General features: G+C 31.9%; 2 protein-coding genes across 2 annotated transcripts; one reads left to right on the top strand and one right to left on the bottom strand.

Moving 5' to 3' along the window:
• Positions 1–9: 9 nt before the first annotated feature.
• On the top strand, positions 10–16,853 carry LOC148202749 (myosin-8-like). Its single transcript, XM_088109681.1, has 26 exons — positions 10–201; positions 5,636–5,764; positions 6,158–6,301; positions 6,396–6,548; positions 7,665–7,817; positions 8,009–8,067; positions 8,184–8,343; positions 8,587–8,736; positions 8,836–8,978; positions 9,073–9,219; positions 9,323–9,424; positions 10,310–10,367; positions 10,454–10,555; positions 11,483–11,520; positions 11,694–11,820; positions 11,928–12,098; positions 12,185–12,316; positions 12,406–12,515; positions 12,624–12,684; positions 12,903–13,080; positions 13,189–13,394; positions 13,937–14,056; positions 14,957–15,055; positions 15,272–15,413; positions 16,611–16,681; positions 16,749–16,853. The coding sequence occupies exons 1-26, from the start codon at positions 10–12 to the stop codon at positions 16,851–16,853; spliced, it is 3,252 nt and encodes a 1,083-aa protein (XP_087965807.1).
• A 3,815-nt stretch (positions 16,854–20,668) lies between these two features.
• Positions 20,669–22,278, bottom strand: LOC124822777 (uncharacterized). Its single transcript, XM_088109217.1, has 2 exons — positions 21,778–22,278; positions 20,669–21,236 (listed from the first exon to the last, which is right to left on the bottom strand). Exons 1-2 carry the CDS (start codon positions 22,114–22,116, stop codon positions 20,847–20,849), a joined length of 729 nt encoding a protein of 242 aa, XP_087965343.1. The 5' UTR covers positions 22,117–22,278; the 3' UTR covers positions 20,669–20,846.
• Positions 22,279–22,806: the final 528 nt, after the last annotated feature.

Below are 22,806 nucleotides of genomic sequence, written 5' to 3'. Positions count from 1 at the left end.
TTTCTTGGTATGAAGATTGGAAGATTCAAATGGGAGTCACCCCGGGAAAGTGGCGTTGCAGAAGAGGCTTCACAATCACGTGGCTTTTCACAAGAAGATGATCCAACCTATGCTAACCCCTCCTCTGCAACTATCTCCCTCTATTCTCTTCTCTTGTTTCTGTCTCACTTTTTTCCTTCTATGTCTCAAGCCAATTGCCTGGTGCGTGTCTTCCCCAACAACGCAAACAAGTTATAGCATGACACATGAAATGTGATCACAAACAACAACTATGTGTGTAGGTATATCTCCAACAACTATGTATCCTAATCTTATTATGTAACTGGCACACCATGAAATCCAACTTCACATGCTGTCCTTATTCCTCTCACAAAATGCCATATACACTTCCAACTAAAATAGAAAATCTCTGAATCCCTCGTTGTTTCTTCACACCTTGGATTCATTGTTCGCACATGAATCTCCCACATGCACGTATGTACTATGCCATCATGCGATCCCCTTTCTTGAATCCAGATACACCATGTCTTGCAAATTCTTGGTGCATGTGATGAGAGTTTTGACGTGATCAATCTCAGAAAGTGTCCTCAATCTTTCTCCTCGCTTGACCCTTCTTCTACACCATGCGTCATCATCCACAAATGATGATCCTATGAAAAATCCAAAGAAATTAAGAAATAACACAAAAATCTACACGCCTTTTCTTGAATAAAAGCCTCTGGCATCCTTCCTCATCGTCGTTGAAGAACTCATCGGTGCAACATCACCAGTGTGGTAGTTTTTCAACCATTGAATTGAATCTGAATATCTGATAGAAAATTTGTTTTTGGCAGAATTCAATGGCTTAGAAAATGTCACTTACTTGTTGCATTGGTGCAACGGTGGCATGTTAACTTTTTTCCTTAACAGATGAATCATACCAATGTTTGTTTACCCTTATTCGAGGAAAACCGGAGATCTAACTAGCTTCTCTACGTGGTTAAATCTACTCCATTTTCTATTTTTAATCTAATTTTTTCTATTATAGTATTAATATTAATATTACATTTCAGTCTTATTCTAGACTCATGCTAGTTATGGTTACTATTATAATTGTTTGTGTTCTCAACTATGTATACATTTATTTCTATTATAAATGAAGTGTATAATAATTTTAGCTTAATATGTTTGCACATGTTTATTTATAAACATTATCTTAGTTTTTTTATGTTTTTATTATTTACAAAACATGATAAATTATTATGTTTTAACCTTTTCATTGCACAAAGTTTTATATCTTCGTAGATATGCCAATTTACAATTTCCAATTAAACAGAAAAATATATAATTTGTCTGTTTCAGAATAAAAAAAAATATAGTGGCAATTGTATATGCGTGTAAATGGTTGGAGATATATGGGGAAACATTTTCTACGAGAAATTAGAAGATGAATTATTCCAAGATTTTGAAATTATTTTTTTTACTTTTGAGATTAAGTATTTTCCTCTTTCCAAAGCCAAATTGAATTAAGTATCTACCCATCTTGATGAAAATGCCTTAAGCGTGTATTATAAACAGGAGTGAGAGTAAGAAAAACAAATAAGAGTAGTTTATTTTTAACTCTATATATATATATATATATATATATATATATATATGGGTCTTCTCAAATTGGTCTACGTATTTTATATTCTATAATTATATTTCAAAATTAAAAAATTGAAAGTAAATTGTTATAACAAAGATCAAGATGTCTCTCTAAGTCCTAGATGTCTACTCTTCTAATGCTCAAGTTGATGTCTTCCTCTTGCACCAAGATCTTTTAGTTTTAAAAATGAATAGATAGTCTATCAAGGATGAGGTTCACCTGAGAGATACAAACACCAATGACATTGGAGCTCAATTATATAAGGGATTGACACAACCTTCTACTCAAAACCTTAAGGCATGTAAAAAATAAAACACGTTTGACATGTAAAAAAAAGTTAATGTAATATAAAAAGATTATATCCATTCATTTTTAAAGTTTGAGGACCAAAATCTATCAAAATTTTGGATAAGATTGAATTCCAATTTTACATTAAAGTTCAAAGACTAAAAACATATATAACTCTTATTTTTATGGGTCTTACCAAACTAGGCCTAAGTTACTTAGGCCTTACCTAATCTATATGAGTTTAGGGAATCCTAGTCTTTGATTAAGCTTCACTTTAGGCTACCTTAATATAATTTAATTCTAACATATGTTCATATGGTGTCCTTCTGTGGGAATGATATCATCTCGGTCCATTTACGATACACTAGCCTCTCTAAGCTCAAGGAGGATATGAGACTTTGAAAGAATTTTTTTCCTTTCTTTATCATCTTGGTTTTCCATGATATATTTTTTTTTCCTTTCTTTGAAGGAATGATATCATCTCAGTCCTCCCACGGTACACTAGCCTCTAAGCTTAAGGAGGATTTGAGGCTTTGAAGAAATCTTTTCCTTTCTTTATCATCTTGGGTTTTCTATGGTATACCATAGTGGCCGTCCAATCTCAAAGAAACTTGTAGAGGAAGAGACTTGACAAGATACGTGTCAGAACATGTCAGAGAGGACATGATTGATTGATATGACAATTGTGCTATAGAGAAATGCAATGGTCTTGCATTTTAGATCGTAGGATTTGGAGAGATATGATGGTCGTGACGTTTCAACTGGGGAATTTTCATATCTCTCCTACAAGATCAAATTTTCCAAAGTTTTATGCGTTAGAGTCAATCCATAAACTTTTTTTTAACATAAAAAATATATAATAATAGAATTATTAATTCAGCATTTAATATAACTGTATATTTAAAGTTTAAACTTGAAACATTTAATATAACTGTATGCTTAAAGTTTAAACCTGAAATAATGTAATGAGCTATTTCACATACTTGGTAATACTAAAAACATATTCTCTCATATTAACTATATTAATTTCTTATACTAACAGATGATTATATCATTGCATCGTATGATAGACTCACAAAGTTTAATTTGTACAAGAAATTTAAGTGTGTGCTAACAAAAACAAGTAAAACGAAAATATGTTTGTACATAACTTTTTCTGAGTAAAATCCACATAAAGTTCATGATGAGTCAAACTGAAATGGATCTTCCAAACAAGTCTCCAGCAAACAAAAAGTTAGGATGCTTGACAATAAACAACATCTTCTCTGAAACCATTATACCATCCTCATGATCCACCATTTGGTATTCCATCTCATTCCTTTCACAATTCTTTTCACTTTCACTAGCACATCAGCTTGATCTTGGAATATCACTGCTCCTTCGGGCCGTAATATACTGTTCATCTCCAATCCAATAGAATGTCTTCTGCATTACATCTGCATTGATCATTTAAGTTAGCAGAACCCAAATGTAGTTTGTTTCCTTTGCACGCCTAACTCCAAGATTGTTCCTCTACAGGGTCTAACATAAACATTTAGCACGCACTCCAAGAATCTTATACAAGTTGAAAACATCATTTGCATTGGAAAAGGCCTATCCATTATGAGTTTGTGCTCTCATTCGGTTTTGTTTGTCTGTGCAATCTCCAAAATGTGAACTATTCTGTACTAAATTATGCAACGGAAGGTTCAATTTACTAGATCTTAGAGTGTCATCAACATAAAAAAAATAAGTTGCAGGCAATAGACCAAAATGAAAAAGGAAAAGGAAACCATGTCACAGAAGTTACCAGTCATGATAAATGCCAATCAATCCACAGTGAAGTCTGCCTAAGTCGACAATATTTATACAACAAAGAAAAGGCGAAAATAGAGTTAGCCCAATCCACTTGTATGGCCAAAGACGACCACCGTAACTCAATTAAAAATGACCTAAGTTAACTTTAAGTTCAGCACGGTCAAAAGGAATAATCCCTTTATATAATAATATAGAAATTATGGATAAAAAAAAATATCGCAGTTCGATCGAGACAAATACAATAGAGTATATAGTTGAGAACATAAAAATAACAATAATTGTGACCATAACTAGCACGAATTTAGAATAAGATTTGAATGTAATATTAATACTAATACTATAATAGAAAAAATTAGATCAAAAATAGAAAATGAGGTAGATTTAACCACGTAGAGAAGCTAGTTAGATCTCCGGCTTTCCTCGAATAAGGGTAAACAAACATTGGTATGATTCATATCTGTTAAGTAAAAAAGTTAACATGCCACCGTTGCACCAATGCAACAAGTAAGTGACATTTTCTAAGCCATTGAATTCTGCCAGAAACAAATTTTCTATCAGATATTCAGATTCAATTCAATGGTAGAAAAACTACCACACTGGTGATGTTGCACCGATGAGTACTTCAACGACGATGAGGGTGGATGCTAGAGGCTATGATTCAAGAAAAGGCGTGTAGATTTTTGTGTTATTTCTTAATTTCTTTGGATTTTTCATAGGATCATCATTTGCAGATGATGATGCATGGTGTGGAAAAAAAAAAGGATCAAGGGAGAAGAAAGATTGAGGACACTTTCTGAGATTGATCACGTCAAAACTGTCTCCACATGCACCAAGAATTTGGAAGACATGGTGTATCTGGATTCAAGAAAGGGGATCGCATGATGACATAGTGCATACGTGTATGTGTGAGATTCATGTGCGAACAATGAATCCAAGGTGTGAAGAAACAACGAGGGATTCAGAGATTTTCTATTTTAGTTGGAAGTGTATATGGCATTTTTGTGAGAAGAATAAGGACAGCATGTGAAGTTGGATTTCATGGTGTGCCAGTTACATAAGATTAGGATACATAGATATACCTACACGCATAGTTGTTGTTTGTGATCACATTTCATGTGTCATGCTATAACTTGTTTGCGTTGTTGGGGAAGACACGCACCAGACAATTGGCTTGAGACATAGAAGGAAAAAAGTGAGACAGAAACAAGAGAAGAGAATAGAGGGAGATAGTTGCAGAGGAGGGGTTAGCATAGGTTGGATCATCTTCTTGTGAAAAGCCACGTGATTGTGAAGCCTCTTCTGCAACGCCACTTTCCCGGGGTGACTCCCATTTGAATCTTCCAATCTTCATACCAAGAAAAGGCCAACTTATATATATATATATTACTAGCAAGTTTCTTTAAGTTAGAGTTAGATAGACAGACGGATAGCTCAGCAAGATAATTTAGTCCTTGCTCCTTAGAGATTCAATATTCTCAAGTCATTTCTCCACATTGCTTGGTAGATTCTGGTGATGCAATCCAAGGTTTGAGCAGCTGATCCTCGGATTCATTTGGGCACATAACATTTTGTTGGCAATGGTAATAATTCTTTTACACTTTCCATATCACATTGTGTTACTTTTCCTTTCCAGGCCTTTAGTTAGACAGTCTGTTGTTTTACAGTCATTTGTTTTACTTTGCGTCTTAACAAATATCATGCAGAAGTGCCGTTTTGTTTTTTTACTTATGTTAAGGATGCAATGTCTTTTTGAAGTTTAAAGGGTGCTTAACTAGGTGGCATTTACTATGTTGTCATGTAACAATGGCAACGTTGGCTTCATTTATATGATTGACCTTTACTTGTAATGTGGGAGCAAATTCTCACCAATTGGTTTGCATGTTCACAAATTATAAAGGCACTGATGTTCTTTTGAATGCACAGGCTGATCAGGTCAATTTTGTAGTGGGGTCCCATGTTTGGGTAGAGGACACTGAGTTAGCTTGGATAGATGGAGAAATCCAGGAATCTAACAAAGACGAGGTCATGATCCTCTTTGAATCGGACACGAGGGTGAGTCTCCTGAATGTATGGTAAATCCGTATATATGCGTCTGTAGCACACATGCACACACACAAACCTGCAAACAAAATTTTCTGTCTGGTATATGTAGTTCGTTTCTCCAATGCTTTGTACTTTTTGAGGCTATTGTGGGTGTGTGATGCATTATTATATTGGTGAAAATGAATATCACAGTATGTGATAGGGTTTGAACCTTCTCTGTGCATCTGATATTCATATCATAGATACTTCTTTAGCAAGGAATTGTGTAGTTTATCTAAAATCTTGTCAAGAAGTTTGTTTGCAAGAGTTTTCCATTGTACTTCAGAGTTAAACCAATTCACCTACACAATGAGATTATTAAACTGTCGAAAGCACTCAACACCATCTGCATTTCCATTGCAGGTTGTGAGAAAATCCGCTAACATGTATCCCAAAGATCCAGAATTCCCACCTGCTGGTGTGGAAGATATGACAAGACTGGCATATCTGCATGAACCAGGACTTCTTCAGAATTTGCAAATTCGATATTCCATAAATGAGATTTATGTAAGATGTTGAATCGATATTCCGGATGTGCTTTCTTTTGCTGTGACACTCACTGCAATGAAGCTTTAACTACTTTTTATGGTGTCGTTTGCAGACATACACGGGAAGTATATTGATAGCTGTAAACCCTTTTCAAAAGTTACCTCATTTGACTGGAACTAGTACCATGGAAAAGTATAAATGTGCGGCCTTTGGTGAGCAGAGCCCGCACCCTTTTGCTATTGCAAGTTCTGCATATAGGTACCTCGTTGCTGCTCTCAGTTTTCTATGCTTTGGTTGGTGGCTTTAACCTGTTTCTGTGCTTTAAAGAAGATAACAGGTCTAGATAATTAAGAAACAAATAAGTCCGTGTTATGGAGCGTATACCATTTGATAGTTTTTGTTTTTGGTTTTTGTATCCATCGCAACAACTTCTTTTTTGTTAAGTTGAAATCAGTGATAATCGATGTTTTTTGAGGAGTCTAGGTCCTTATTTTTGTGGAAATTTATATCTCTCTTTTGAGTATTAACCAAAATGAAAACTTTTGTGATCTATCTTTTTTTAATACATTGCCTACTGAACTCAATAATGAAATGATAACTGTTTTTCTGGTTTTATAACTTATTTTTACTGTTTCTAGTTTCATAACGTGATAGCGGAACTCCTTCACTTTTAAGGGTATGTGAGAGAGCAGAAAACAGTTATCATTTGGTTTTTAAAGGCACAACTGATTGTAGCTTATGGTTTTTAAAGGATGAAATTTGAGATCTTCAAGAATATATAGATAGTGCCTACATAAGAAGTTTAAACAATGCCAAGAGTACCTCAAGTTATGTTTTCTCATTTGGTAGTGGTGTTTTCTCATGGAATTCAAAGAAATAGGAGGTGGTAGCTCAATCCACCACTGAAGATAAATATATTTCTACTGCAGCCGCAACAAATCATGCCATTTGACTTAGAAAAGTTTTATATGATGTGGAGCAGCTACATGATGAATCTACTGCCATATGAGTTGATAATAAGTCAATTAATGCAATCGGGAAAAATCCTGTTAAGCATGGTGGAACTAAGCACACAAGGTGAAATATGATACCATTAGAGAAGTAGAAAAATCATAGGAAAACATCCTGGAGATAGCAATTCGAAGAAACAGATCTATCTTTTTGTAATACATCACCTACTGCACTCGGTAATAGAATGATAACACTTTCTTCCTTCTTGCATTGAGTAACTACACAAAAATTGTATTTCTGGTTTTATATCTCTTCTTTACCGTTTCTGGTTTCGTAGCAGTATCAAAGATTCTTGGGAATTGTCAAATGATATAAAATCATGAATAAGACGTGTCTGCATTCACTAACCAAGATAACTATCTACAGCAAGATGATAAACGAAAAAAGAAACCAATCTATTTTGGTTAGTGGAGAAAGTGGAGCTGGAAAAACTGAAAGTACAAAGATGCTTATGCAGTATCTTGCTTTTATTGGAGGGAGAGCAGAAACTGAAGGACGGTCTGTGGAGCAACAAGTTCTCGAGGTAAGAAACTAAATCTTGCCCTGTGTTCTGATTAAGTTTCTGCATTTTAGTTTTCTTGTCTAACCCCAAGCTTACTGGGCCACATATTAATCTCTCTCACAGTACTATGACTGTAAGATTAGTGATACATTCTTGAGAAATTTAATTTTGGATGTTATTACTTATTTTGCATGTTATGCACAATTGTGCAGTCCAATCCAGTTTTAGAAGCATTTGGCAACGCAAAGACAGTTAGGAATAATAATTCTAGGTACTGAGTTTGTTGTCCAATTAGATCTTTTTTCCTCTTCTTTGTAATTTCCTCTGCACCCTCTTTTGCCTAAATTGATTTAAAGTCTGTCCTAAGCTTACATAGTATAATTTCAGTCGTTTTGGTAAGTTTGTGGAGATTCAGTTTGATCAAAAGGGGAGAATTTCAGGAGCTGCTATCAGAACATATTTGCTGGAACGATCCCGTGTTTGTCAAGTTTCTGATCCTGAGAGAAACTATCATTGCTTTTATATGCTGTGTGCTGCACCTAAAGAGGTACATTATTATTCTTCCTTGTTTTGGTACAACAATGACAAAGAGGTTTAAATTTTATAAGCTCAAATTATCCAATTCCCTCGTCACTACCTTGATCCAAGTAGCTTACAGGATTCATGGTTTCATAACAAAAAGTTCATGAGCATTCTCTACATGCATATGAGCTTCAAAAGTTGGGTTTTGAAGTTTTTTTAAGTTAGCTTATGAGATTCATTGTTTTTGTTTGAGTTTTCCCATGTCTAGGAATCTGGTAAGTATAAATTGGGAGATCCAAGAAAATTCCATTACCTTAATCAATCAAATAGCATTGAGCTGGATGGGTTGGATGATTCTAAGGAGTACTTTGCAACTAAGAGAGCTATGGAGGTTGTTGGGATCAGCTCTGAGGAGCAGGTACCTCTCAGTAACATCCCCATTGGAGAGTGTATATATGTTTCTTCTTTTTTTCTATTAATTGTTTTCATTAGAAATATTTGGCATCCCTCTTCTCAGGATGCTATATTTCGAGTAGTAGCTGCAATACTTCATTTAGGAAACATTGATTTTGTTAAGGGAGTGGAAGAGGTGTTTGATTCCTGTCAGCCCAAGGATGAAAAATCCTATTTCCACCTAAAAACCGCAGCTGAGCTTTTGATGTAAGTGAAGTCGTTAATTTATTTTTTGTTTCTCTTAAAAGTTAATCTCCAAGTCTATTACTTCTATGGTTATTTATTTGTTTGTTTGTGGAAGGTGTGATGAGAAGTCCCTTGAAGAGTCTTTCTGCAAAAGCATTATAGTGACTCGTGGCGACACCATAACAAAATCACTTGATCCAAATTCTGCAGCTCTCAGAAGAGATTCATTAGCTAAAATAATTTATTCAAGGCTTTTTGACTGGTAATATATCTATGATGCTCAAAAGTTTACATATCCTTATAAAAGCTCATTTTAATGTACATGAGTTTCCCTGATTCTATTGGTGCAAACATGTGTTGTCCAGGATTATGTGCAAGATAAACGACACTATTGGGCAAGATCCAAAGTCAAATAGTTTGATTGGAGTTCTAGATATATATGGATTTGAGAGTTTCAAAACCAACAGGTGCTTAGCCAGTACCCCTTTTTTTCTAGATGTTGACATGAAGTTTATTTATTTACTATAGGAACTTATGCGCAATGCATTTATTAACTCTACTCTATGTTAGAAAATAACACTCGCTTAGATATTTGTGAATATGCTTTTGATGTTTTTCCACACTATGTGTCAATAAGACACTTACAATTTATAGACTTACATATTGGCTTTTCACCTACAAAGCTATAAACTCTACCATTAGGACACCATTTATTCCTTATTATTGTCTAAAAGCCACTGCATTAATCTACTGACTCTTACACTCTAAAACTGACAAAAGTCTTAAACAAATAAACAACCTAACTAAATCTATCACATTTAAGTTTACCCTAACGCTCTCTACGTAGAGAGAATCTATTGGTTATGGATCTGTCTTCTTCACATGCCAGAGTATTTTGTTTGTCTGATTCAAGCATAACATAAATGGTTAAAAAATGTTGAGGTAGTTGTGTTAGAATTTTGGGAGTAGAAATAATTGCATTGGTTGTTGATGGCTGGAAACTTAGAAAGAGGGTATAGTTGAAAATTTTTGGAAGATGACTAGTAGATGATTGAGTGTATAATGTAGCTCTTAACGATGGTGGACGATTTTATTATTCCTATAACATGACTCCTGATAGTTCCTTGCTAGATATGTTTGTAACTTGATCTTCTCTTCCACATTACTTGAGTTGAGTTTGCTTATATATAATTTATTTTAGTAAGATTGTCCTATATTATAAACATCCTTACTTAATAGAAAACAACGAAAAACATAAAAGAAAAATAGTGTCATTTTTTGGAATTGACCCTTTTTCCTATGGTACTAACTTTTCAAACTCTCCTTTGTAATGTCTAATTGGTGGGACACAGCTTTGAGCAATTCTGTATCAATTTGGCAAATGAGAAATTACAGCAACATTTCAACCAGGTTTGATTCCCTTAGTTTGTCCATCTTGTTGGTACTCATCATCTGTTGAACAATTTCTGTTGACTCAATGAACACTTCATTTGCAGCATATCTTCAAAATGGAGCAAGAGGAATATAAAAAGGAAGAGATTGATTGGAGTTATATTGAGTTCGTGGATAATCAAGATGTTATTGATCTCATAGAGAAGGTGCAGTTCACACTTCCATCAATTTTGCCATTGTGGGAAACTTCTATCATTTTCTCATCTCAGTCTTGCATCAGATGTATTTTCATTTATATGTATGATTCTACCATGGTTTCCACTCCCATTTGGACTAAATTAATCCTGCTCGTGATAATGTGAGTGTGGTTGACCTGATGAGTTTTCATGATGCCTTTTTTGAAACATCCATTCAAATTAAATTCCCACATGTCATGATTAGCGAATAGTGATTGTTCTATTGATGTTACTGCCATCGATTTTTGGACAAAATGATGAGAATGGTTCATAGATGGCTTGCTAGTACATATAACTGCATATGTTAGGAACAAGTCAGAGAAATAACCTTTAAGAGAAGAGGGTTTAAGGTGTATCAGAAGAGGAAAAAGGAGTAAAAGGGCATTAATTCAAAAAAAGAAAGAAAACTCAAACAGAGAAACCTGAGAATTTCAAATAGAAGTTTCAGAATTATTACAGAAACACTCCAGAAACCTACCACTATTCACTAATTTTCCTATCCTCCCCCCATAACCCCAAAACACACCTATATATACAAGCTTCCCAACAACATAAGATTTTACAGCTGTTTTAACAAACACAAACAGTTGTTTTTTCCTTTTTCCTGGTTTCTTCTTTAATAGAACTTTGTAATAGGAGGTGGTGTCCTGACAGAAGTTATGAATATATTTTGTAAAACTGAACACATTCCATTATAAAGGAGTAAGCTCGTTTGTAGGGGTGTTTTGTTCTGTAATAAAGAGAGGAAATTCAGAATCTTTTCCCTGTGTTTACTATTGTTTCTTGTTAGGCTTTAACATTTTCTTTTCTGAAAAGAGTATGTATTTGAACTTTACTGAGATATACTTGTTTCTTTTGTATTTTACATTTCTAATTGATGTACACTTGTAACTGCAGAAACCAGTTGGCATTATTTCTCTCCTGGATGAGGCCTGGTATGTATTTCAATACTGAGTGGCTCAAACACTTGACTGTGGTTATTCAATTAGATACGGATTGGTTAATATTATTCACTTTTGCATTAAATATACTTCTATATAGATATGCAATGGCATCTGCATATGCATGACCTTTGAGATTGTGAGGTTGTCCTGCTTATTCTTTGTAGTATGTTTCCAAGATCAACGCACGAAACATTTGCTGAAAAGCTGTATCAAACCTTCAAAGACAACAAACGCTTCAACAAGCCAAAGTTCTCTCGCACTGACTTCACCATTAAGCATTATGCTGGTGATGTAAGTGAAGTACATTTTTGTCTACATAGTTTTCTCAAGGGCTAACTATTATTTTCATTTCATTCACGAAGAAAAAAGGCTTAATATATGATGGTTTTCAATTCCAGGTCACTTATAAAACTGATCTTTTCCTTGATAAAAATAAAGACTACGCTATTCCAGAGCATGCTGACATACTCAATGCCTCCAAGTGCTCCTTTGTTTCAGGGTTGTTCCCACCTTTACCTGAGGATGCTACAAAATCGAAAAAGTTCTCTTCAGTTGCCACTCAGTTTAAGGTCTGTTTTGTTTTGCCAAGTATATATATGAAAATTATCTCTGCCTTGTATTCATCTGCATTATGCTTAATGCACGTATTACAAAGCTACAACTGCAATCTTTGCTTGAAACACTAAATGCTACCGAGCCACACTACATTCGTTGTGTAAAGCCAAATCATCTTCTGAAGCCAGGGATATTCGGGAACAAAATTGTGTTGCAGCAGCTTCGATGTGGAGTAAGTTCAATGCCATTTTGGCTGTGTTCTCTTGTCTGACATGAGTACTGTGGCCAAGTGACTTGAGACTTTGCGGATGCCATTCACAGGGAGTAATGGAGGCAATTCGGATAAGTTGTGCTGGATATCCTACTAGAAAGAAATTTGATGAATTTGTTCAGAGGTTTAGCATCCTGGAACCTGAGGTTCTGAAAGAATGGTATTTTCATGCATACCTTTCCATTTTTTGTTTTGCCTTTTCCAGTCATTTAGATGAATCTGATTGTGGAGTATTTGAAACTGAATAACAATAACCATACATTCTCAGCCCTAATAGGAAGACTGCTTGCAAGAGGCTTCTAGATAGAGTCAATCTTAAAGATTATCAGGTGCCAATTTATCCAACTGGATTTTTTATTCATCTCAGTTGTAGCATTTACATTGCATGCTGGTTTGCTTTAACATGGACTTGAAATAAAATGTTATTCGGAATAAAACAAGTTAACTGCTATTGCATTGCTTCTATGTGCTTCTGTGATTGCTTCATTTAAGATCATAAAAGGAAAAACAATAAAACTCTTGCTGACTGAACTATTTCCCATTGCAGATTGGAAAGACAAAAGTGTTTCTGAGAGCAAGTCAAATAGCAGAACTAGATGCATGTCGTGCAGAGGTCCTGGGAAGATCTGCAAGTGTCATTCAGAGAAAACTCCGCACGTTTCTCTGTCAGAAACAGTTCATCTCATTGCTGTTGTCTGCCATAGAACTTCAAAGGGTTGCGAAAGGTGTCATTTATGTGAAGCTTTTAGGACTATTTGTAGTGTTTTACTATGTAATCAGTGAAATGTTATTGCATGTTGATTGTATATTTATGTGCTTTGAATTTAATGTAGGACAACTCGCACGACATCAGTATGAATGCATGAGGAGAGAAGCAGCTTCTTTGAAAATTCAGAAAGATTTCCTAATGCATGTTTCCAGAAAAGCTTACAAAAGTATTTATGCCTCAGCTATTTATATTCAAATTGGTTTGAGAGGGATGGTTGCTAGAAATGACCTTAGATTCAGAAAACGATCACAAGCTGCAGCTGCTATACAGGTAGGATACTATTTATAATATATATGAATAAAACTTAGATACCGATAAAAAGTGGACTTTAAGTCTAACTCAATTCCACAAAATCGGCTTGTAAGGTGAGACTTGCACCACTTATATATTATAAATTAACCTTATTTCTAGTCGACGTGGAACTTCCAACATAAATACATTGTCGTATCTAAGTTTTACATTGACTAGAAATGAAAAAACTAAATAAAAAATAACATTTTGGATTAGAAGTAGTGTTTTATGTCAGTTTGGTTCAAGTTTCATTGGTATTATATTTCTTCAGTTATCTTTGGTTAAAAAAAATAATCATTTATAACTAGAATCTCAACTGAAATTTTAAGTCTTTCACTTACCCTTTCAATCATTGTAACATGGTATTTTATAATGAACAAGCACGAGGTTAAAGCATCGAAGGTGTTGGGCAACTGTTTAATCTCACTAGTAACCATATATTCACATGGTATGATGTTTGGTGCATTATATATAAAACATGATAAATTTAATGTGCTTTTTCTTTTGTCTTCTTATTATAGGGTCTATATAGAGGTTATATTGCTCGTACTTATTTCCAGAGGTTAAAGAAAGCAACAATTTTCGTAGTGTGTTCCAGGAAGAGAACAATGGCTCGGAGAGAACTTCGAAAGCTTAAAATGGTGTTCCCTCTTCCCTCTTGTTTAGTTTTCTTCATTCTTAAAGCATTAGCAAATTCCTATAGTATTTTTCATTTTAAAATTAATCAGCATTATTAATCATTTTTCATAAGAAATTGGTGAGCTTTGTTACCATAAAATTCTCTACATCTCTGATACTATATATATATATATATATATATATATATATATATATATATATATATTGTAGGAAATATAAATTAATAAATTTATGATAAATTTAGATGTTTTTAATTAAATTTTGTTGGTATATTAAGTACTCAATTTTTTAATTGAGTTTTTACTATTTAAGTTTTTATTAATTAGATGGCGTGGTTATGATTTTATTGTATCATCTTAATTACTTCTCTCTACATGTTAAGAAATGTTGCACATATAAATATTGTTGTTATCATGAATAATTTTTATTATTTTTATTTAAAATAGATTGGATAACAAGTAGGTTTCATTAATAATAGTGATGAAACAATCTTTTCATAATTCTATGTGATGATATGAAAGTTATTAGGACGAATAATGATCCAGTTATTCAACACGTTCTCAATAAAAACAATAAAAGTTATTTAATCACTTTTAATTATCATTTTATATTTTAACCATAATATTATTTTTATATTAATTATTAAATTTTACATTTACAAGTGAAAACAAATAAATAAAACAGTCATATCACACAATTAATATTAACAAAGACTTAACTGGAAAATATATAAGTTTTAATAAAAAGTTAATTAAAATGCTCAAATTTATCAATAAATTTAAACTTACAAAAATAAGAAATCCTCGACCATTGGCAAACTATAGTTTTTAGATTTTTCATTGTGGCTCTTTTACTTTCCTATCTATAATTAATATATATTTTTAAATTTGAACTTAGTGTAGGCTGCCAAAGAAACAAAGGCACTTGAAGCTGCAAAAAATAATCTGGCAAAGAAAGTGAAAGATTTAATTTCGTTTCTAGAGGAAGAGAAGACAATGAGGGTAATTTATTTATTTACAGTAAATTAAAATAGAAGCATGAAAGAGTTTATCTCCAACATGCTAAATGTTTTGTCTTTTCATTATGATATTGAGGAAGCTACGACACAAGAAAATGAAAAACTACAACATGCTTTGCAAGAGAAGGAGGTACAATTGGAAGCCAAAACACAAGAAATTGAAAACCTAAAACATGTTTTGCAAGCGAAGGAGGTTCAGTTCGAAGAAATCAAGGAAGCCAAGAAACAGGAAACTGAAAAACTGCGGCTTGATTTGCAAGAGATGGAGTTTCAGTTCCAAGAAGCTAAGGCAGTGCTCACTGAGGAACTAGAGACTGCCATGAAAGTAGTTGAGCAACCTCAAACTGTGCAGGTATTCTGTTAATTATTCATACCTTCCTGTTGCTGCTAATCTTGTATTGAAAGAGAATATTAAGATGGATGGAAATAAAAAACTGTTAAGAAGTGGACAGCGTGAGACTAGACGTTTATAGGTAGCCTAGTGGGATGAAACAATATATCCAACAAACAAATATGTTCTAATCATAGTTCTAACACTATGTTAAGAAGTGGACGTTAAACCTAATCCAATCCTACGAAACCGACTTGTAAGGTGAGGTTTACACCAACCTATACATATTATACATTGGTTTTATCTCTAGTTTTTAACAAACACTTAATTTAACCAAAATAATCTAGAAAAATTAAATATTATTTTTCTTTTCACTCGTTAGTTTTCTTTTGGAATGAGTAATAATACTCTTTGTACATGTATTTATACATAATACAAAGAATATAATTCTCACGTCTTATTTACTATATTTACGTAGTGCTTTCAATTTATTGGTTTCTAATTTCTCTCTCCAATGCTTCTCTACCAAAATTGTTTCTCTTACTTGAAAACTAATTTCAATTTGTTTACACACCTTCATTAGTGCAGTGAAATTCTAATTTTGTTCCTTATTTTTATATTCGTAATAGAAACTTATAAAATAAGGGAGTTTTAAAAATTATTCTATTTGTCCTTATTAATATTTTGTTAGAATCGTCCTGGGTCAGAATTGTGTCAAAGATTAAAAAATCATACAAAAATACTGTATGCGTGTGAATATTGAATACGTATTAGAATCATAAACACAACATTTTAAGGGACATACTCAAATTTTCTAATTAACTAATGTGAAAAAAATAATGAAGTGTTTATAAAATTGTTAAAACAGATAATCCGACTCGATCCGATTTGATCTATCATGAGTTAGTCATTTAATGAGTTAATTCAACCTGATTCACTTGTTAGTATTTGATATTGAATTTTTATGTGTTTATTTTTATTCTGTGCAGGAACTGGTGAATTCATTCGAAAAGAAAATTGGAAGGGAGTTACCTACAAATGTTACTAACGATGAGTTGAATAACCTTACTTTAGAAAATAAACGTATTAAGGTACAAATCAAATACCAAGTATTTGAAATTTATGCATTCTTGTAATTTTTTTATTATTATTATTATCGTTATTTTTTATGCTTTACAGGAACGCATTAAATTGTTGGAAAAGAAAACTACTTTACAAGAGTTTCCTGTTAACGATGAGTTTATCTATAAGCTGATTTCAGAAAATGAACACCTTAAGGTACAATTTAAATAACGTGTTTGAAATTTTACATTATTGTATACATTGTTATTGTTATGTTTTACAGGAACAAATTAGTTCATTGGAAAAGAAAATTACACCGGATTTTCTTGTCAATGCTGCTGACGCAATCAATAAATTTGCATCGGAAAATGAACATTTGAAGGTATAAATTAACATTAGATATCTCTTGTTAAATCTAGGTTTAATAGCATTTCTTTTCTATATTTATAATAATAATATTATAAGAAAACACAATAATAAAAAATTTGTCAGTAAAATAGTATTTATTAACAAGTTTTATTTATGAAAAAAAAGCTGTCAGTAAAATATAATTTATTGATGAATTTTAGAATTTTAATTCTTAATGAATATTTTCACTTACAATTGATTCACAGGTCATGTATAACTTTTATTAATTAGATACTTTTGTTAGTAAAATGATTTCAAAGTTTTTGCTTTAGTTTTGATAATGTGAAAGTAAAATTTGTTGGTAATTGAATTTTTTGAAAATCTATTAATAATTAAATTTTTGAAATTTCATTAAAAATCGTATTTTTTAAAATTTGTTGGTAAAAATGAGTTTTAATTTTCTCACTAAATATGATGAAATATGTCTTATATATTAAGTGGAGATGAGTGAGAAGAAAAAAAGGAAAAGAATGAGGAGAAAGAGAAGAAATGGGAAGGAAAACAATAAGGAAGAGGAGAAGAAGAGAATGAATAGGAGGCAATGAGGATTGTTATCGTAGTGGTGACGATAGTGATAAAGGAGAAGGAAGAGGAGGAGGAGGAAGAACCAAAAGTGGTGTACACAATAACAACGATGATAACAACAACAAATGTCGGTGACAGAAGAAAAAGAAAAAAAAATAAAAAGAAAAAAATGAAAAAGAAAAGAATGAGGAAGGAAAAAACCAAATATATCAACGATTATTTACTGACATTTCTAATTCGTCAATAAAAATTATCAACTAGCATTTTATCAATGATTTTTTTTATGTTGGTAATCTTGCTTGATTGAAGAAATTTTGTGCTTACAAATGAATTTTTTTCCCATTGATAAGTTCAGGTTTTTTTTTATAGTATAATGATTCAAAGTTTTTCTTTTTATTTTTTTTTTCTCAATGTGATGCCATATGTTTTAAAATGACTCAATGTGATTCTTTCCGTTAATCAATGTTAACATAGTTTAAATCACCCACGCTTTACGTTTTTATTGTTCAATCCCAAGAACAAAAAGGGATGAATGATATTAATGTCATATTTAGTCTTTTTAAAAATATATAGAGACCATATTGAGTACAAAATAAATAGAAAAAAAAAACATTGAGTTAAAAATAGGGAGAAAATGTTGAATTATTATTATAAATATAAGGAAAAAAATGCTATTAAACCAATGCAAAAACATCCTTTAAACACATCTCCTTTATGTTCATAACATTTTCATATTATCTAATTCATCTTCATTTTCTCTTGGTTGCCATTACTACCAGCCACAGTACTCACAACTTTCTTCGCCACGCCACCAAGCCTACTCTCTTGAAATATCTCTTCGGCACCATTATCGCTCTCGTCCTTCTCCATCTTCTCGTCCACACTCGAGGTTTCGTACTAACAATGACCTTCACCGGCATGCCATTGTTCCCAACACACCACCTTTGCAAGCTTCTCATCTCATTTCTTCTAAAAGTTTTTTGTCGTCATTCCATTTAGGGTGTTTTTTTAATTATATTTTTCTTTACCCTAAGATGTTATTATTGGCAATACTTGCTCTAAGTTATTTGTTTCTCATTGTTGAAAAAATACGTAGCTAAAATGTATTTAATTTGTGTTAAAAATATACTTAAAATGTATTTCATTTTCATTAATGTTAGAATCTAGAGATCTCATATTGATTAGAAATAAAATAGATTTACACTATATAAGTGGTGTAAATCTCATCTTACTAATCAATTTTGTAATTTTGAGTTAGACTTAAAATTTATTTTCTAAAGTAGAACAGAAAAACAAGAATAAATTGACATATTTGAATATTTACATGTTGCTTCTAAATTATTCTTATTAGAACTTTTTATCTTGAATAGAAACAATACAAATGATGTGAACTTTAAAAGAATACACACAGTACTAGAAAATTAATAATCTTCATGTGATATTTGAAACATTAACTATAGGACATTATTTGTAATGTTTAACATGAATACATAATGACACCTTAAAAGTTATTTGAAAAAGTAGTTGTTAGGAGTAAAATTTTCATATAGTTATTAGTGGTATTAAAACATGATATAGAATTTAATCAAAATCAAAAAATCAAATCCATGGGTCATATAATAATCAAAATCTGATATAGACTTAATAATCAAATTCTAATGTAGACTTAATGGTCAAAATTAATATCTATCCATAGGTTGTCTTAAATTTATATAAGAAGAAAATTTAAGTGATTGGGTCATATGATTCCTCAAAATCACATTAATGAGAAAATGGTATGAAAACATTTTGTGAACAACAATAAAAAATTACAATAGAATCACATGTTTAACACTCCGTGAGAAACAAAAAATTAACATAAAAAATGTGGAGAAGAGAGTGAGAAACATGGAAATCAAGGACAGGCCAAAATTGTCCCTTCTTTAATTCTATACTTTTTATAAATTTAATAATGTATTTTTATTTTAATAATAATAATAAAATTAAATTTTATTTTTCATTATCATAAAATATGGGTAGACACGTGTGTTTCTATCAGTTTTTCATATAATTATTGATTACAGTTATAAATTTGTTATTTTGTAAAAACATATATAGACTTAACTAAAGTGATTAATAAATTTAAAAACTCTCAATTGAGTTTTTATTAAAAAAATTATTTCAATCTTTACAATTTAACTTTTTTGAGTTTATAAAATACTATGTGACAATAACTATATAACTATATAAGATAACCCAACAAGATAATAGTCAATTGAGAAATAGTCTATCATTGCATTAACACAAAAATTTAATAATAATAATTCAATTGAGAAATGAATATTTTTTAGTACTCAATAAATTATAAAAACTTAATAAAAATTCAATTAAAAACTTCCAAATTTACAATGGATTTTGAAACTTAATTAAACATCAATAATATAATTATGCTTATAACAAGGACGAGATAATCATTTTAACACCAATAATAATAATGTATTTTTATTAATATAGAGATGAGGAATGAAAAGATCAATATATAAGAATAGTTACAAACCGTTATTTATATTAAAATAAATAAACAATATATACCATTTCCAAACCTTTGACTTTATTTTTATATCACATTTTCAAGAACACGTCATTCACAAAACGCCGCCGTGAAACCGGCAACGAACATTCCATTTTTTACAACAAAATTTATCTAATTCAAAGCTAAAATCAAAGTCTTAGAAAATAACATAAACTAAATTATAATTTTGATCTTCTATCATTTTTATCCGCGATTTGATCTTATTCTTACTTTATTTTTCAAACATTTTATTCTTCAGATTTAAAAAAATGTAAAATTATTCCATTCAAATGATTAAATCGTTTAATTCAGAATTCAATTAGATCTATCACCATAAATATTATGTTATTTACTTTAATTATACTTAAACCTTGACCTTTATAACAACTTGTACAATAAAACATATCAAGGAAATTAAATTTCAATTCCAATAAGAAAATGGCATAAATAACATACATATATACAGAAGTAAATTATTTCTCACTAGATTTTCTTAAATTACATTTACCTTCTTTGTATTTTCTTTATTATTATAATTACTTCTTTTCATAAAAATAGACCGTGTAATGTAAAAATGTAATGTTTTTTATATGAACAATTTTTAAAAAGTATAGAATTAGTTTGTTTAATAGAGAAAATATCGATCTTAAAAAAATACGACTCAAAATTAAAAATTACACTATAATCAGAGAAAAAAAAAGAAAATAAATAAATAAATAAAATCACATGTCAGATCTTTCAGAAGCCAGATTTTGAATTTAGAAAGAAAATCTTTTTACATGAAATTTCGTGAATTTACAATTGTTTTTTCTTTTCGTTTTGGTACTAATTAATGATAGAGAAAAATGTGAAGGCGACAGAGTCCAAACGACAGCGTTGCGAAAATCTTCTTCTTCTTCAAAGCCCAGCTCTGTGATTTCTCCCAAGAAGACCCTCCATTATCACTTTCTTCTTGTACTCCTCCGAATCGAGATCAACCTCGTTGGACGGCGTCGTTTTGGAGTTTCCGTCGTCGTTTACGCCACCGATTTTCCCCCAGCGCGGAGCGCAGTAGAGCCACACCGAAGTGCAGAGAATGGCACATAAACGACCCCAAAATATCATAATCACCAAAGTCACCACCACCACCGACATGCCAAAAACACCGTCGTTTCGTGCCTTCCTACGTGTCGTTTGCGTTCGCACCGCCGGCGGCGGCAGCCGCCCCGCCTGCCGTTTCGCCTGAGCAGGAGAACCTCTCCCCTGTTGACGCGTGTCCTCTGCGTTGTTTTCCAAACCGTGTCTTGTCTGGAACATAGTTTAAGAATATAAGGAGTTAGAACATAGAATTTATCGAAATTGGAAAACAATTGAAAAAGAATAATTATTACTCCAGTTCCCAGTTTATTTTAATGGAGGAAAATTAAATTTTTTAATATCGATAATGTGCAGTCACTAGCATTTCTTTATTAAGGATTTGACTTGCATAATTTAATTACTCTAATTAGCAGTATTATTAGTATTATTACTGTTATTTAAGTTCAACTGTTCAAATTCTTTTTACGTATTTTGTCACCGTATAATTTTTATTTTGTATGCATTTTACGAATCCATTAAATGTGTGAGTATAACACTGTTAGAATGTTAAAAAAAAAAATAAGAAAGGAAAACTCGTTTTATTATCAAGTTTTACAAAATTGATTTTCTTGATGGTATGTTATTAATTATCAACTTTTTTTAAAAAACTTGTTAACACATTTAATAAATTGAAAAACATGTAAAAAAATGGAAGATATAATGTTAGAAAAACAAAATGAAAATTTGATAAGATGATTATTAGAATAAATACCTGTGTGGGGGTATAATAGGGTGTGGCGGGTGGGTGAGTGGACGGCGGAGGGTAGGTGGTTGCCGGAGACTGAGGCTTATGAGGAAGAGTTGACTTTGACTTGGCCTTGGAATAATGAGCATGGTGAGAGTGAATTGAAGCTTCAAACGGCACCGTTTTGTAAGATGATTTCTTGGTGAATCGAATCCTTAGCCATGAAAAACAACTTGTGGTAGTAGTTTTGTTCTTCCTCTTTTTCTTCTTGATGTTTGAAACATTAGAGGGTTTGGTGGGAGAAGATTCGAAGGCACGGGAAGAGCCAAAACAACATAGAAAAAGAGAGGTTTTGGATTTGGCCATGGAAATAGAAAGGATGAGAAAGAAGGATTCGATGAGATTGTTACCGGTGGGTGATGAACATGGTTATTATTAGAATGATGAGGAAGAAGAAGATGAAAGGTTTTTGAGATTAGAAATATGATTAGTGATGGTGTTGTAATTGAAAGCATGGTAATTAAAATAATGATGAGATAGGAAATGGTTTTGTTTGATATATAATGTTAATTAGGGTTTTGGGATGGAAGACTTAGACTTTTAACGAGTCCAAATCTTCTTCACACGTTTACACCTTCCTCACGTTTCATCATAAATTCAATCTTTTAATTTATCTTTGGAGGCTTCTCTAAGGTGCTTATGCTTTACGTGCATGCACACACATGTGTAGTCATCAAATGGTAAAAACCATAAGAATGTAATTAGTTATAGTTGGTTTGACCACAAAAAATCATCAATGGAACTAATCGATTTCTTTTCTTTCATATGTATGTAACGTAATGTGGGGATTCCATGATCATCAAATTTGGTGGTTATATATGTACTTGTGTGATATTTCAATTAGTTTCTAACTTCTCTTTTACTAATAGGAAAACTTATTTCTGATCTCATTGATAGTTTTAGTGGATAAATTTTTCTTTACTAGTTTGCAAAATTTACTTAAAATAAAGCTACATAAAACCCTTGTTTTTAAGACTTTTATGTTTATCCATTTTT

Source organism: Vigna umbellata, chromosome 3, assembly GCF_029865625.1.
Source record: "Vigna umbellata cultivar VRB3 chromosome 3, Vumbellata_1.0, whole genome shotgun sequence".
NCBI classification, from domain to species: Eukaryota; Viridiplantae; Streptophyta; class Magnoliopsida; order Fabales; family Fabaceae; genus Vigna; species Vigna umbellata.
The sequence above is the reverse complement of the archived record's forward strand: the minus strand, read 5'-3'. Positions and strand labels throughout refer to the sequence as shown.

What these genes read in the sequence shown, in the direction of transcription:
- LOC148202749 (XM_088109681.1), top strand. Translation starts at nt 10, where the DNA reads ATGAAGATTGGAAGATTCAAATGGGAGTCACCCCGGGAAAGTGGCGTT. An exon ending in ATTCCATAAATGAGATTTAT is followed by an intron (nt 6,302 to 6,395) that starts GTAAGATGTTGA and finishes TGTCGTTTGCAG; the next exon opens with ACATACACGGGAAGTATATT. An exon ending in AACTTCGAAAGCTTAAAATG is followed by an intron (nt 14,057 to 14,956) that starts GTGTTCCCTCTT and finishes AACTTAGTGTAG; the next exon opens with GCTGCCAAAGAAACAAAGGC.
- LOC124822777 (XM_088109217.1), bottom strand. Translation starts at nt 22,116, where the DNA reads ATGGCCAAATCCAAAACCTCTCTTTTTCTATGTTGTTTTGGCTCTTCC. An exon ending in CCTATTATACCCCCACACAG is followed by an intron (nt 21,237 to 21,777) that starts GTATTTATTCTA and finishes ACTATGTTCCAG; the next exon opens with ACAAGACACGGTTTGGAAAA.